This window comes from Nelumbo lutea, chromosome 1 (assembly GCF_056320005.1).
Source record: "Nelumbo lutea isolate HS-2025 chromosome 1, American lotus-T2T, whole genome shotgun sequence".
Taxonomy (NCBI): Eukaryota; Viridiplantae; Streptophyta; class Magnoliopsida; order Proteales; family Nelumbonaceae; genus Nelumbo; species Nelumbo lutea.
In genome coordinates this window covers 106,465,670-106,481,265 of record NC_142684.1, presented here as the reverse complement: position 1 = coordinate 106,481,265, position 15,596 = coordinate 106,465,670, and the positions used below count along the sequence as shown (strand labels likewise).

The following is a 15,596-nucleotide window of genomic DNA, read 5'->3' as shown; positions in this document are numbered from 1 at the left end:
GATCCGCGTCACACCACGAATAGAAAACCGTTCCGTGGCAGGCGGTCTTTTTCTGGGGGTTTAACTGTCACAGCCGTTAAAGCTATTACATTGGTTGGAGCATCAAACATCGATTTCACGGAATTTTCTGTGGTTAACCTTGACGGATCGAAATTCTAGCCACGTGGCAACTGGTTGTTGGATTGTGGAAGAAGGAACCCACGATTATACGATTTCTTTCCTCACTCTCGTCGGCCGGTCCGACCAAAGATGGTTGGCGTGTGCAATGCGTGCCCGAGTCCCGTCCGGTTCGAATATTTGATGAGCTCAGAGTTCACGCTTATCGATACCATGATTCACGAATACCTCAAAATTCCTTCCCTCCAATCGTGACCTGTTTATATTTTACTTAAAGAAAAACAAGGAAATAAATAAATAAATGGAAATTAATTTGACAATCTGTTTATTTCTCCATCAGCCATCCATGGTCAGTTTCTTTCTTTCTTTCTAAAATCTCTGATCTCAGAAATCTTTTAGGCCATCCAGAGAAACGAGGTACGAACGAATGCACCTCCAATCAGTCAGTACTAGAAACGAGGGCCATCTTTCACTGCTGCTGCTGTTTGTTGCGAGTTATGACATCGCTCTCTCTGGAAGCTCTTCTCTCAGCCGTCCTCGATCTTTCCCATGCAGCTATTATTACTGAAGCATGATGTATCGTCGTCAATAATCAATGGCGCACATCGCGAGACACCACTGATCCGTTGGTCATCTATTGCATGCAGAAGAAGAAGCAGCGCCGGTCTTTATGTGGTCTGGTAAGAGTAGAGAACTGGGGTCGGGTGTTCTGGATGCATCTTGGGTGCCGGATAAATGCTTGTTCCCGGGGATCTAGGGTTTTCGTACCTGGTCCTGCTCTTCTTCTTCGTCTTCAGCCCCATCTTCGGCTTCGTAATTCGTCGGAAATGGACGATTGCGGTAGCCAGGCAGGAGGAGATCAGGAGACTCATGGAGTTGGCTTCCGAACAGGAAGCCAGGGCAGCTGTCGAGGCTGCTTTTGAGTACGGCACCGTTTTAGTTACTGTTCGTCAATCACAGTGTGCTGTTTGTTATCGCCCCACCACTACGCGCTGTGCTCGATGCAAGGCCGTCCGCTACTGGTATGTACACCCTTCTTCTAATTGGAATCTATGGTTTTGGTTTAGGGTTTTCAGTTGGCTTGGTTGCTGGTGTAAATTCTGCCCGCACAATCGCGGAATTATGTGTTTGTATCAACTTGATACATCCATATAACTTCAATTGTGTTTAATGGGTAACAATTTGGTATTTAGACTGAATGGATAATTTGGGCAAACAGGCAAAATAGTTGGGGGCTTGTTTCAGAATGTAATTTAGGGAAGGTGGAAGCACAGTTGTTCTAGCTCTTTTTTATTGGGAAGGGCTGGAAAACTAATTCATTGTACACGCAACATTTTCTTTAGATCAAATGGAAGAAGTGGAATTTGATTGGAGAATGGATAAGGAACAATTGACATTGTAAATTTGGCATGTAGCTCCGAATATCAAGTAACCTGCTTTAGATTATCTTCTTAGTGGATCCACAGTATCAACCTACTGGAACCTATATAAAAGAAAATTCTTAAATATCTTAAAATTTCATAGCAATTAGCAAGGAGTGATAACTGATATATCCACCTGTAGAAGCATTACAGTTTTGATAAAGTCAACCAAGGTAATGAAAATTTATAAACATTAATGGGAAAAAATTCGTGAAATCCCTCGAAGGATAAAGAGGCTAGTTTTGGTCATGCTTTAATTAGTTAGGGCAACAAAATTTCCCTTTCTTGTGAACTTAGATTGCATGAACATGGTTTTGGAAGAATCCTTCAATATAGGATTGATTTCTAGAAGCTTCAGCATATCTAGTGCTATTTCTAGTATGATATTTTGAAGGTACCTATTAATTTATTATTATTATTAATTTTTTTTTTCAGGTTGCATCTTTCCTCACATTCTTTATTTTGTCCCCTTCTGTGTGACACAAATGACTGTATTATGTGCATCTCAATCCAATTTGTCCAGGAGTTGACTGGGCAGGCTGAAAAAAAAGGACCTGGGATATGTGTGCAAAAATGTATTTGCTATTAAATTTATTTTTTAATCTCATAAGTTTTAACATCATATACCTGTAAAGAGGGCATGAATTGATCTTTTTTGGTAAAAGCATAAGTTGATCTAAAAGTTAGTCTTAGGTAGCATATGCCAGATCTTCATCTATATGAAACAAGGAGAAAAACGTGAACTATAAGAAATAATGTGCCTTAGGAATCCTTTGAGTGTTTGGAAAGTGGAGTGAGATGTGTGTCAATCATGGATTAGGCATCCATTTGGAGAGTGCATGTAATAATGAGGGTTTGAGTGCTATATTGGACATTTGGACCTTAGTGCCCCCATCCATGCTCTTTGGGCAGTATTCCTGTTCTGAGTGCACCGATTTACACTTGCATACAAAAATTTACAAAAGCACAATGAAAACTTGTAGTGTGAATTGTAGGCAGTGGCAATCAATAATCATCTTTTCCCTAGCCTCCTCTTTTCTTCTCTATCTTCATGTAAGCAGCCAAGTACTAAGAAATAAAAAAAATTAAATGTACTCTCTCAGCTGTCCTTTTTTTAGTTCGTCTCCTCCTCACTCTTTTTTCTGACATACATACACATTAAGAAAGAACCTATTTGAATATTTAATATCATATTATCATACACTTTTCCAAGTCCATGAACCAAAAGTAGTATCTTCCTCATTGCCCTTACATTATTTACTAAAGTTTTAAATAATTCTAGATACTTTTATTGCTACTACTATCAACAAATTTGATGGTTTATATAAGTACATGTGCATAAATACATATACAAGTTTTATGTATACCACACACACATTAACATAAATTGGTGCTCTAATCTGGTGGTATGCTTGCACTATCATTCCTTCTCTTGTTCTCATGCTGCACTCTAATCGCTTAGGATTGGATCCCTTCTTTAGATGGGTATTGAGGTCTACCAACCATATTGCAGGTACTGGTAGTTTATCTAGAAATTGCCAATCTACCATTTGTTTTTTTTTTGATGCCCTAAGCTTTGCACTGATCTCATTTTCATATCATATTACACCTTTTCTGTTCTGGAGAAAGATGGTTATACAGCAGTTAGGAGATATTTGGTTGGATGTCTTTCATTATATCAATCTGCAGTTGCATTTATTGTTTCTGTTTTTAGTACAAAAAAGTTTGAATTTCCTGAAGACAGGATTAGCATGGCCAACCACTGATAATTGGGATTAAGTCTTTGTTGAGTTGAGTTGATTTGATTTCTGAATTTCCAGGGATGGCAGGTTATTAGCTTCCCTGTATATAATGGGACTAGCATGCAACTTATTGTTGACACACTACTGTAAACAAAACCTTTAGCTGTTTATTCTGGCCATGGATTCTTTGAGGGGTCTTTCTTTCTATACTTCACCTTTATTGTGCATTCTTGCAGTTCTGGGAAGTGTCAAATTATCCATTGGAGACAAGGTCACAAGGATGAATGTCATCCTCCATATGCTACTAGCCAGTTTAATAACAAGGGAACCAACATTGGCCAAAAGGCAGTATTGCAAGGAGAACAGTGTAAATTTTCTGACAATACTGAGTTAGAAGACAGTTGTGGTGGTAAACCAGTTGAAACCTTATCTAAGGAACCTGCATCATCTAAATTTGTTTCCTGTTCAGAAGTTCCACGTGAGAAGCATGATAATAAAATTGAGCCACTTTTCGATGCCAAGAAAACATACATCACTTCTGAATCTTCCAGTGCATCATTGTTGTCTGACATTTCTGCATCCACTGGTGTGGATGAATCATCGGATGATATTTATGCTAGCAAGGTCCCTAGTTTAAATCCACCTGGCAGATCAGAAGCTCCTCAACCTGTTGATACCAGTTCTGCTAAGCTCAAGGCGACCACTGTTGTTGATGACAGTAAGCTAAATGAATCACCTCCCTTAGAGCTTAATAGTTTGGTTGGTTCTGAAGATAGCTTTTCTTGTTCAAGTAAATTAAAGCAGAGTAAATTGAGTTGTGATGATGAGGTCTACAGCACATCAACTAGTCCGTCATTTTCAAGTTCAAATGATTTTTCAAGTTCAAGCAATGGCTCTGATGAATCTACTACTTCTGAGTCTTCTACATCCTCTTCTGATTTCTGGGAAGGAGCTCTAGACTCAAGTGGGTCTATAAATGATTTTTGTGATAATTGTACTCACTCAAGTGTAACTGAAGTTGGGGATATCATCTCATCTGGTTCTAGTTCTTTACAATTTTCAGCTAACTGCTCTGGAAATAACATTCCTCCCTCAGTTTCACAACCTTCCAAATCCAAGGCTGATGTTGCTTCTGAGAAAAGCTTGAGGAATGAAATGCCATTTTATGGAGCTTCTGCTGTGGAGAAGATGGTTATAGATGTGCCTGGAAGAAGTAACCACCCAGCCTTACCTGAAAAAGCAGATTCCAGGGCTAAAGAAAGGAGCAAAGACTCACATGTATCGAAGTCTTTAGGGAATAGATCTTTATCATCTGAAATTTCTGATCTTCCATGTTCTCGCACTGGAGGGAATTTTGGAAAGTCCACAAAGGTTGATGGCATTCATGTAGCGCCTACTGCTGTATTAGAGGCTGCACATTCATCAAATGCTAGTAATGGCTTGAAAACATCTGTCAGTAAAGTTGTGCAGCAGTTTAGGGCCTCTAAAATTTCAATATACAATCCAATGGGGTTTGGAACTGAGAATGGTGGAAAACACAGCTGCAAGGTATTTCGTAAACTCACGCCGTATTATTTCTTGCTCTTAAGGCCCCGTTTGGCATCAATTCTGGGGATTCTCGTCCTCAGAATCCTTTTAGAAAAGAATGGATTCTGAGAATTTTCATCCTGAGAATCACCAGTCCTGTTTGGCACAGTAATTTGATTCTTGCTTCTCAGAAGCAGAATTGCGTTTCGCAGCCACCAATTTCTTTGAATCAATTCTTTGACCGTTTGATAGATTTAAAATATATTGATCAGAAAATATTCATGGTGGATTTTTCATCATTTTTCCATCTTGCCATCTCTGCATGCTTGACTAAATGGATTTACTCAAATATTCAACTATCTATATTTATCTGTCCAACGGTCTGAGCAGAAAAGATGAATACTAAGTATGACTGATTAAAGAACTAGAATCTTTAAGTAGAATGGATTCAATATCATACTAAGGGGATTTTTCATCTCTTATTCAGTACATAAAATATTACACATCAGACACTCCAAATGAGGACTGCTGACCCCACAAAGTAATCCACCATTACAAACAGCCCCTTAATTGGGGCCATCATTTATGCTTTCAAAGAGTTACCAAAACCAATGGACCCAGAAAACTTAATGCAATGTTACCTCCCTTTTCTGATCAGCAATAAAGAAGTAATTCATTCTTTAAATTTAAGAAAAATACAGCAATAGGTTGTGGATACAAAAGAAAACATACACATTATAGATACAACTGATCATCCCTTTTACATTTGAGCCCAAAACATCCGCCATCTATTCACCCCTTGTTTAGCCAATAATTGCAGGCCTGCATACCCACCTGATTTGTAATTGCATATCTTTTGAAAACCATCTGAACCATCTAAGTTCATTCCTGAAATTCCACACCACATTCTCAGCTGGCTCGTTGGTGTGTTAGCTCGGTTGTCCCAGCATTGACGCGGAATCAAATCCCGCAACCAGCACTTTGGGAAAAAAAGGGGGCAAAGAGGAAAGCCATTGCTAATTAATAAAAAAAAATCTTGTCAACCAGACTGATACACCCAGTTTTCATCTTAGAGCATCAAAAGAATCATGGACATTGCACTATGTATATATGTAATTCTTTCATTTTTTTATAGCTATGTGGCAAAAGTATAAGATCTGATTCTGGTCTCGCTTTACATTTTCTGATGTTCAGGTCAGAGAAAATAGAAAGCAGGACATGATTTAAATAAATCCATAAGTCAACTACCAAGTTGAAGTTACTTGCCTTTTTCTGTAACTAGACTAAATGCAGCACATGTATACACAAAAATGGAAACAAAAAGGAAAATAAAATCAAGTAGTGAGGAAAATGAATCCATAGTTCAAATCTATGAAAAAAATACCTATAATAAATATCTCCACAAGAATAATGGTGATAAGAAAGAACCCATAGCTCCATGTATAAACAGAAATAACCAACTCAATCCAAAAGGGGTAGCGTATAAACAGAAGTCTGAGAATAAAGGCAGAGAAAAAAAGACAAAAAACAGAGAGAAACCGTGAGATCTTTCGGTGTTGTATTGATTGAAAGTGAAAAAAAAAGAAGGATGAGTAGTTTACCTGAGATCGTATGGGTTGCAGATGGCACCGTTGGAGAGTTGCAGAGATCTACACCCTTTCCTTGGAAATATTCTGGGAGCAATGACAGTAAGAGAGAGAAAAAAAAGAACACAACTGGTGAGAATTTGGGGTAGTACAGATTAAAAGTGAAACGAAGAAGAAGGATGAGTTACCTGGTATCGCCTGTGTTGTAGAGAGACATTGGAGAAGAGAACCGTTGAGGGTCGGAGAAAAATGTGACTGGGATTAGGGCTTCTGTGTTTTGTATTGCATAATTACAAAAGTGCCCATGTTCACACGTGAAACATGGGCACTTGTGTTCGTTTTTAATTAAAGGACATAGCAAGAAACTTGAGGATGAGAATCACTCATCCCCAGAAACGTAAAAAGTGGATTCTTCGAATTGGCCATTCGGATAAGAAATTCCATCCAGAACTGGAGCCATTCTTCGGAATGAACGATCCCAAACACCATTCCGCTCCAAAGAAATGTGAGAATCGCCAGAAATGATTCTCCGGAGTGATGCCAAACGGGGCCTAATTTCCCAGGGATCTTCTGATTTATTTCTTTTGATTGGTCGGCTTTTTTTCTGACATTCTTTGCACTGATTCTGTTTTTGTTGTTATAGATGCTTTTTCCATATGAACAGTTTGCCAAACTCTATCATATGGACAAGGTGGAGCTGTGCCCTTTTGGCCTCACAAACTGTGGGAACAGGTTTGTGAATTTCATTCACATTCATGACAATGTGAACATGATATTTGTTCAATTATATATGCAGTTCTATGGAGTGATTGCAATCATGTTTTCTGTTAAGGCATGTAATGTTATTTTGATGTAGGATACATACTCAAAGATAGGTCTTCTATGACATAGGTTTTTGATGGGTCTAGAGACTAGGGCTTGAGGAAGAAAAGGAATCTCAAGGCTGCACACTTCAGTAGTTACAAAACAAATAACTTCATTTTTGTAGAATATACTAGCAAAGAAAAGAAAAGATAAAATATCTTTATATAGTGCCACCTCCTAATCCAACTGAATTCAACCACATGTTGGAGTGGACAGGTGAAGAATTTATTGCATAGTTTTCATTGCTCGTGTTTTTTATGGTGTGGTTTATCCATGTGGATGGTCTTTGTATCCCATGATTTTGAGGTCAGACATCCTATTCTTGGAAATGTGGTTGAGAGAGTTAGGTGGTTGGAAACATGATTAACTGGGCGGTAGTTTTGGAGTGGGTTCGCATGGAGGGGCAATCAAAGAAGAGAATTCAAGTTAGAAAATTGAATGCTTGTTTTTTTCTGTTTATATTGAGCAGTAAGGAGGAAGCAGATGAGATTTTAGATTTAAAAGCTAATCAAATGAGGTTGCCAGAGCTATGGTTGGTCAGATGGAATCTTTTGGTTGGAGCAATTTGAAAAGTGGGGGTAAGAAGTTTCGTTTGGATCAATATCTTTGGATGGGTGTGGGAGTTTCAGGAAAGTTGACCCTTGTACAAATAGGTGGAAGAACCTGGTAATGGCACGGATTTTGGTTAAGATTGAGGAAATTCACTTGGTCCCATCGTCCATTGCATTGAACTCATTGGGGAGTGGTTTGACCTAAGGTTGGTGGTTAAGGATTGTCTTCAAATGTGTTGGCTTGAGGACCGCGGGGAGGGGGGGGGCAGGAGAGTCAAAAAAGTTAGGGGTGGGAGTTCAAAGGTTGAAGATAAGGACAAAATGGAAAATAAAGTGTAATTGTGCTGGGCTGGGTGGTCGTGTTGATACTCATGTTGGGACGAATTTAATGCAATGGATGTAAAGAGATGTGATTGGGGTCAAGAGGCTAACTTGTAGGGGAGAGTGGGAGATTTTGGTTTGGAGGCCTGTATTTGAAAAGTGTGGCTTCTTAACAATTCCAAGCTTAGTGGGGATGGATCATGTGACATACTGGTATCCTAAAAGGTAACATGAACTCATTTGGTGTTGGGTGCTCGGTAGACCTTAATGGTGGTCTATGATCTTCTGTTTTGAAGTTGGTTGAAAACCCAGATGAGCTAGAGCTTTATGTAAGACTAAGGTCGCTGAGTCCTCGTTATGTGATTGAGATGGTTTCGTATGGTGTATGGCAAAGTTCTTTTACTGACAAGGAGATTCCTACAAGTGTCAAGAGTGAGGAATCGGGATCTGGTATATGGGTAAGAAGGTTTTTGATGTTCAATCCAGAGTTGAAACATTCATAGCGGATAGGGATGGCAACAAGGTGGGTTTGGGGAGGGTTTTGTAAATTCTAGACCCTACCTGCCTCCCTAAACATCCCATCCCATACCTGCTCCAACACCCATAGCAGGTTGGATTTTGAGAATCCAAACCCTCCCTGCACATGAAAAAGCAAAACCCTTCCTGACGCTACCTTCCCTGCATTCAAGGGTAGGGTGGGTTGGGTTTGAAGGCATTATTTTTTTGCAAGAAACCTTCGAGAATAGAGTTAGCAAAATACTGAATCTGCTGCCCGGATATCGTTTAATCTGGATTTTATAGGTGGAAGGGAAGAAGGTGCAAAGAGGTTGGTAGGCGGAGAAGGGGGAGACGAGGTGGTGGTTGGAGGTGTTAAATACAATTGTGTGGCCTAAGTTGAAAGAGTAGGGAGATAAGAAGGGTAAGGAGGAAAGAAGCTAGGTAGGGGGTGAGGATGAAAAAGTAGAGGGGGTTTGAAGTCAGAGTCAAGGAAGTAGGGGAAGAATCTGGGAGGAAAGTTGGTGAGGACTAGTTAGAGAGGTGAACACTGATAAAGGAAGGTTAGGTGGCTGAAATGCACAAGTTTTTAAAAGGAAAAGACGGTACAGGACCAAGCTTTCAGAAGAAGATGTTGGAGGTAGTTGTGAGTCCGATGATGAAGAGGGACAGTATCAAGAAGCAACAAGGAAGGTGTTCATGGAACTGGAGGAAAAGGATTGTGAGAGAGAAGGTTTTGGAGTTGGCAAGGAAAACTGTTTTTCATAAGGTTGAAGATGAAAAATGTTTTTTCCAAGGGAAGCTGACATAAAGAATGGAGATTTTCTGCTTCTCAAACTTTTGAAAAGAGTGCAGTCTTGGAATTAGAAAGGTAAATGAGAGCTGTAAGGGCCAGAAAAATTATAAGTGGAATGTCAAGTCTGGGAGATGCAACAGGACCTAGACAGGAGGTTCTGGTTTCAAAAGTCTTTGCAAGGTTAAGAGGGGGTTTATTTGGGTTAGGTCCTTATCAGGAAGGTGAAGAAAACAAAGAAATTTCAGAAGGATAATAAAAAGGCGATTTTTCAATTTCTTGGTAGAGATGAGTAATTGGAGTTTTGGGGAGTGGTTCAGGTCTGTAAGGGTGTTGGCTGGGGTCTGGAGGGGGTTTGGGTTTTTTGATTTTAAGTAGTTGGTTTATTTGGTTTGTGATGTGTGTGTGGTTTTTTGGTTGAAGTGGGAGGTGTAAGTGGGTGATATTGGTTTGTTTCTTTTTCTCTTTTTATTTCTCTTTTTTCGGGTGACTGCTGGTCATCCTTCTTCTAATCTTCTTTTTATTTTTAATTTCGTCTTTACCTTCAAAGAAAAAGATCCTGCATGAAGGTTGAAGTGTCACTAATCTTGCAGCATAACAATATATAGATTATTTTGATTGATTACAATATCAAGATAATTTTATTGCTTAAAAAGAAAAAAAATAGGGAAGAACTGTTTTGGGCTCAGCTGTGATTTTTATAATTTATTCCTAGTTAACCTGTAAGTTTCTAGGAGGGTTTGGAGCTTGTGCCTCTCTGTGGGATGTTGTATGAGATTACGATTCTAAATCATTTTCTGAATTAATAAAATTATACTATTACTCATAAAAAAACAAAGAAGGAAAAATGTAAGCAGGAGCAAGAAATTAAAAGGAGAAAAGAGAAATCCATAGACCTTTAAAAACAGTAGCTAATAGATGTAAATCAGTCCTCAAATATTAGGTGTAAATTTGAAGATTAGAAGAAAAAGGAAGAAGAGAAGTAAGAGCAGCAACACAAGAGAAGATGGCGAAAAGAGAAGGAAGAAGAAGAAGAATTGAATTATCTTCCCTTTCTCCTCTAATCCTTTTTTTTTATTAAGAATTAAAGTTAGAGTAATGACAAGTATGCCCTTAAGTGGGCGGCCAGCTAGGTAGTAACATGAAGAGATTAAACAAAAAGAAATAACAGGCCCATTAAGAGAGGCCCATTAGCCAACAATAAAAGAAAAGATATTACAAGAGAAGATACTAGGACCCATTCGGCCCAGTCTCTTTACACTAATCTGGTAGGGTTGAGCTCCAATATAACTCCTACTTACCCCACTTCTGGACAAAGAGTCATCATAATTAGTTTTTGTTTGCTGAAATAGGACTGTCGAATGAGAGAAGAAGAGGAAGAAGAAGAAGAAAAGAAATGAAATGGGCGGCAGTATAATGCTCAGCCAGCTCTAATCTATTATATATAAGGACATTACATAATGTTATATTAATAGACAAGAATGTCCCTGATTAGTGATGGGACACCTAGTCAAAATAAATACTAAATAAGATTAGGCCCAGTAACTAAGGCCCGATAACTAATGACTTAAGACCCAACAAAGATAAACATACAAATTAAGACAGCCGAACCAACACTCCCCCTCAAGCTAAGCATGGATGTCAATCATGTTTAGCTTGCCAAGTAAGTCCACGAATTTCACTGTAGCTAGCCCTTTGGTCAAAACATCTGCAATCTGCATCTCGGAGGGAGTATAAGGAATGTAGTGTTCTCCTAAGACAATTCTTTCTCTAACAAAGTGATGGTCTATCTCAATATGTTTTGTTCTATCATGTTGCACTGGGTTATTTGCAATGTTGATGGCTGCTTTGTTGTCACAGTACAACCTGAGAGGGCACTCAATCTTTATTCCAAGTTCACCAAGCAGGATCTTCAGCCATAAGAGTTCAGCAACACCATGAGCCATAGCTCGGTACTCGGCCTCTGCACTAGATCTAGCAACCACATTCTGTTTTTTACTCCTCCATGTAACTAAATTTCCTCCAACAAAGGTACAGTACCCAGAAGTAGACTTCCTGTCCCCAACAGAGCCAGCCCAATCTGCATCAGTATATCCTTCAACTTCAATTTTACTGTTTTTCCTGAACAGAATCCCTTTCCCCGGGCAGGACTTCAAATATCTGAGGATCCTTTCCACAGCTTTCATGTGAGGGATTTTAGGAGTGTGCATGAACTGACTGACAACATGTACAGCATAAGCAATGTCAGGGCGAGTAAGGGATAGGTAAATCAACTTCCCTACCAGCTTTTGGTATCTTTCCTTATCAAGGTAGTCCTCTCCTACTGACACCTGCAGACCATGATTCTGTTCTATTGGAGTATCGGCTTGCCTACACCCCATCATGCCTGTCTCTTGAAGAAGATCAATGATGTATTTCCGCTGGCATATATAGATGCCCTCTTTGGATCTTGCAACTTCAATCCCAAGAAAGTATCTCAGTTGGCCCAGATCTTTGATCTCAAATTCAGCAACCAAAAACTCCTTTAGTCTTTTAATCTCTTCCTGATCATCCCTTGTAATTACCATATCATCCACATAGACAATAAGTGCCGTAAGTTTGCCATTTCTCTTCCTTATGAATAGGGTATGATCTGCTCCACTTTGAGTGTAACCCCCTTTCTTCATGACTCCACATAGCTGCTCAAACCAAGCTCGAGGGGACTGCTTAAGGCCGTATAGGGTCTTTCTCAGTCTACATACTTTCTTGCCAAAAAACATAACTTGGTGGAGGATCCATGAACACCTCTTCATGCAGGTCGCCATTCAAGAAAGCATTCTTCACGTCCAACTGATGTAGCTCCCATGAGAAATTTGCATCTAATGATAATAGAACTCGGATTGTGTTGAGTTTTGCCACTGGAGCAAAGGTTTCTTTGTAGTCAATTCCTTCTTTTTGAGTAAACCCTTTTGCTATCAGTCTAGCCTTGTACCTCTCAATGGACCCGTCCTCCCTATGCTTCACAGTGAACACCCACTTGCATCCAACAGTGCCTTTCCCTTATGGTAGATCCACTAATTCCCAAGTCCTTGCTTTCATTAAGGCTTTCATTTCTTCATCCATAGCCTCTTTCCATTTTGGGTAAGATACTGCCTCAGTATACCTGGTAGGAACATACACAGAAGATAGAGCAGACACAAAAGAACAATAACGAGGAGACAACTGTGAGAGAGACACAAAATCAGCAATGGGGTATCTGATAGTACAAGAACGAGTAGACTTACGAAGGGCAATAGGAAGATCTAAGTCAGAGGAATTGATAGGATTACCTTGAGTTTCTGAGACAGGTTGATCCGAGTCCAATTGGTTGCTGTCATGAGTTAGAGGACCCTTCCTTCTGTTGTAGGTGATTTTGATATCTCTTTGCAGCTTGCTGGAGTCTTCAGTAATATTTGCAACATCACTAGTAGTAGCTGGCACAATGGGAGCCTCACTAGATTCACCCGGGATACCACAATTAGATGGATCAGGAGGAGAAGATGGAAGGTCTGAGGTCGAGAGAGGTACAAAGAATGGGGGAACAGAAGAATCCTCTTCCATCCCACTAGTCTCTCCCTGAAGAGGATTCTGGGAAGAGTGAAAATATGATTGAGATTCAAAGAATACCACATCCTTTGTGACATATTTTTTCTTGGTGACTGGATCATAGTACTTGTATCCCTTCTGAGTAGGGGAGTACCCCAAAAAGATTCCCTTTGTAGCCCTAGGATCCAATTTGGTCTTCTTCGGATCCTTGACATGTATAAAGCATACACAACCAAAGACTCTCGGTGGAAGAGAAAAGTCAGGAAGATGAGGGCAAAGAACAGAGAAAGGAGTTTTCATCCCCAATACCTTGGATGGCATTCAATTTATCAGATATGATGCAGTAAGGATTGCTTGAGACCAATAGATTTTTGGAACTTTGTGCTGAAATAGTAAGGCTCGAACAGTCTCCAATAGTTGCCTATTCTTGCGCTCAGCAACCCCATTCTATTGGGGGGAACTAGCACAAGATGAATGATGAATCATTCCAGCATCCTCCATAAACAGATTCAAGGACCTTTCAAAGTATTCTGTAGCATTATCTGACCTGAATTGTTTGACGTTCGTACCAAATTGTGTTTCAATCATTTTGCAAAATGTCATGGTTACCAGACACTTCTTCTCATGCTTTTAATAAGTAGATCCATGTGCATCGAGAATAGTGATAAATAAAACTGATAAAGTATCGAAAGCCATGAACAAAAATAATGCGAGAGGGGCTCCAAACATCAGAGTGGACTAAGTCAAAAGAAGCTCGAATTTCATTACTTGAAGTTGAATAAATAGTTCTACATTGCTTTGATAGTTGACGGACTTCACAAACTAACTCTTGACTTGAAACATCTTTGAATAATTATAGAAACAACACTTCCAATGATGAAAAAGGTAAATGACCTAGCCTAGCATGCCATAGATGTATCCTAGCTATTGACTCCACATTGGACTGACTACAAGTAGCAGATGTTTGCAAGGCCGAACTGATGTCTGCATCAAGGTAGTAGAGACCTCCACACTCATGACCGCTCCTAATCGTTCTCTTTGTCAATCTGTCCTGAAAGACACAATGAGTAGGAAAAAAGGTTATGCTACAATTCAAATTTTTGGTAAGCTTTGAAACAGATAAGAAATTTGAAGAAAGATTGGGAACATGCAAGACAGATTTTAGTGAGAGGTCCTTGCTTAGGTCAACCACTCCCTTCCTAGAGATGGTGGAGAGAGAACCATCAACATCCCTCATTTTATCTTGGCCACACATTAAATGATAGGAAGAAAATAGAGATGACATGTGTGTCATGTGGTCAGTTGCACCAAAATCAATAATCCAAGAGGCAGGATCAATAGAACTAGTTGCACTAAAGGCAGAGACAATACCTGATCTGGCAAGGGAGGAGGATGGAAGAGAATTGGTCCTTAGGCGGGCTAGGGCCCGGCTAAGTACCTCTACCTCATCGGTAGTAAAACCCAAGGACCCGGTTCGAGGGGAATTAGAAGTCTATCCCATGGAAGAGGAAGTAACTGTAGATGAGTGTTTTGAACCATCATCACTTTGACCCGTAGCCAAATTCAAACTTGTAGATTGACCCTTTAGATGCTTCTTATCTTTCCTCAATGCAGCTGGCTTCAGATGCGGATGGAGAACCCAACAGGTCTCTTTCACATGCCTTTCCCCTCCACAGTGGGTGCACTTCAGATGTCTCTTGTCAGAGTACCTGTTTCCCCTTTGATTTGTAGAGATTAGGGCCGAATGCTCCACAGACTGTTCAGCTAGTTTTGTTTGAGTATCAACCTGCATCTCTTTTCTTCTCACCTCTTTATTCCTCACAAGGTAGTAAACATGATGTAAGTCTGGCATTTCATCCCTTCCCAGAATTTGGGATCTTATGCTCTCATATATAGGATCTAGGCCAGCTAGAAACTTAAATGCTCTACCCTCTTCAATTTGTTTGTCATGCTTTTCTTTGTCTCCGACACTCTCCCAATTAATAATAAGGTGGTGATCTAACTCTTCCCATAGTCCTAGTGTAGCAAAATATGTTGCAACACTCATATCTCCTTGCCTCAAGGCAGCAATGTCTTGATTCAGTCTGTAAACTCTGGCATTATTCTTTTTCTGCCCATAGGTTTTAGAAACCTTTTCTCATATCTTGGCAGCCGTGGAGAAATGTTGAACAGTCCTAGCTACTCTTGGAGTCATTGAGGCAAGTAGCCAGGACATAACTGTAGCATTCTCTTTGCGCCAAGCTGCATATTCAGCACTCCCCACTTCTGGTTCCTTCTTCTGCCCGTCCAAGTAACCAGTGAGTTGACGGGATGTGATGAAAAGCATGGCTGCGACAGACCATTCGCTGAAGTTGTACTCATTCAACAACACACTGGTGATCTGTAGGCTATGCAGATTTGGATTCTCCAGATTAGGAGACCTCCCACAAGCCCTAACATCTCTAGAAGACACTTCCCCGGATATGGAAGACATCTTCACTTACTTGTAAATGTCAAGACTATAAACGCAATATATAGAGTACTGTTTCACACTTACGGAACTTGATGCACTGTAAACTCAGTCCTGAAAACCAGACACAGAGCTGAAACACCGAGTACTACACTACACACTGTGC

At 39.9% G+C, this 15,596-nt stretch overlaps 1 protein-coding gene across 1 annotated transcript in view; it reads left to right on the top strand.

Annotated features, from left to right (window-relative positions):
- Positions 1–375: 375 nt before the first annotated feature.
- LOC148876621 (ubiquitin carboxyl-terminal hydrolase 17-like) overlaps positions 376–15,596 on the top strand; it is a 36,476-nt gene continuing 21,255 nt past the window's right edge. The window contains exons 1-3 of the mRNA XM_088981260.1: positions 376–1,139; positions 3,517–4,828; positions 7,037–7,125. Coding sequence (XP_088837386.1) covers positions 853–1,139; positions 3,517–4,828; positions 7,037–7,125 — 1,688 coding nt within the window. The 5' untranslated portion in view covers positions 376–852. The remainder of the gene's footprint in view (positions 1,140–3,516; positions 4,829–7,036; positions 7,126–15,596) is intronic.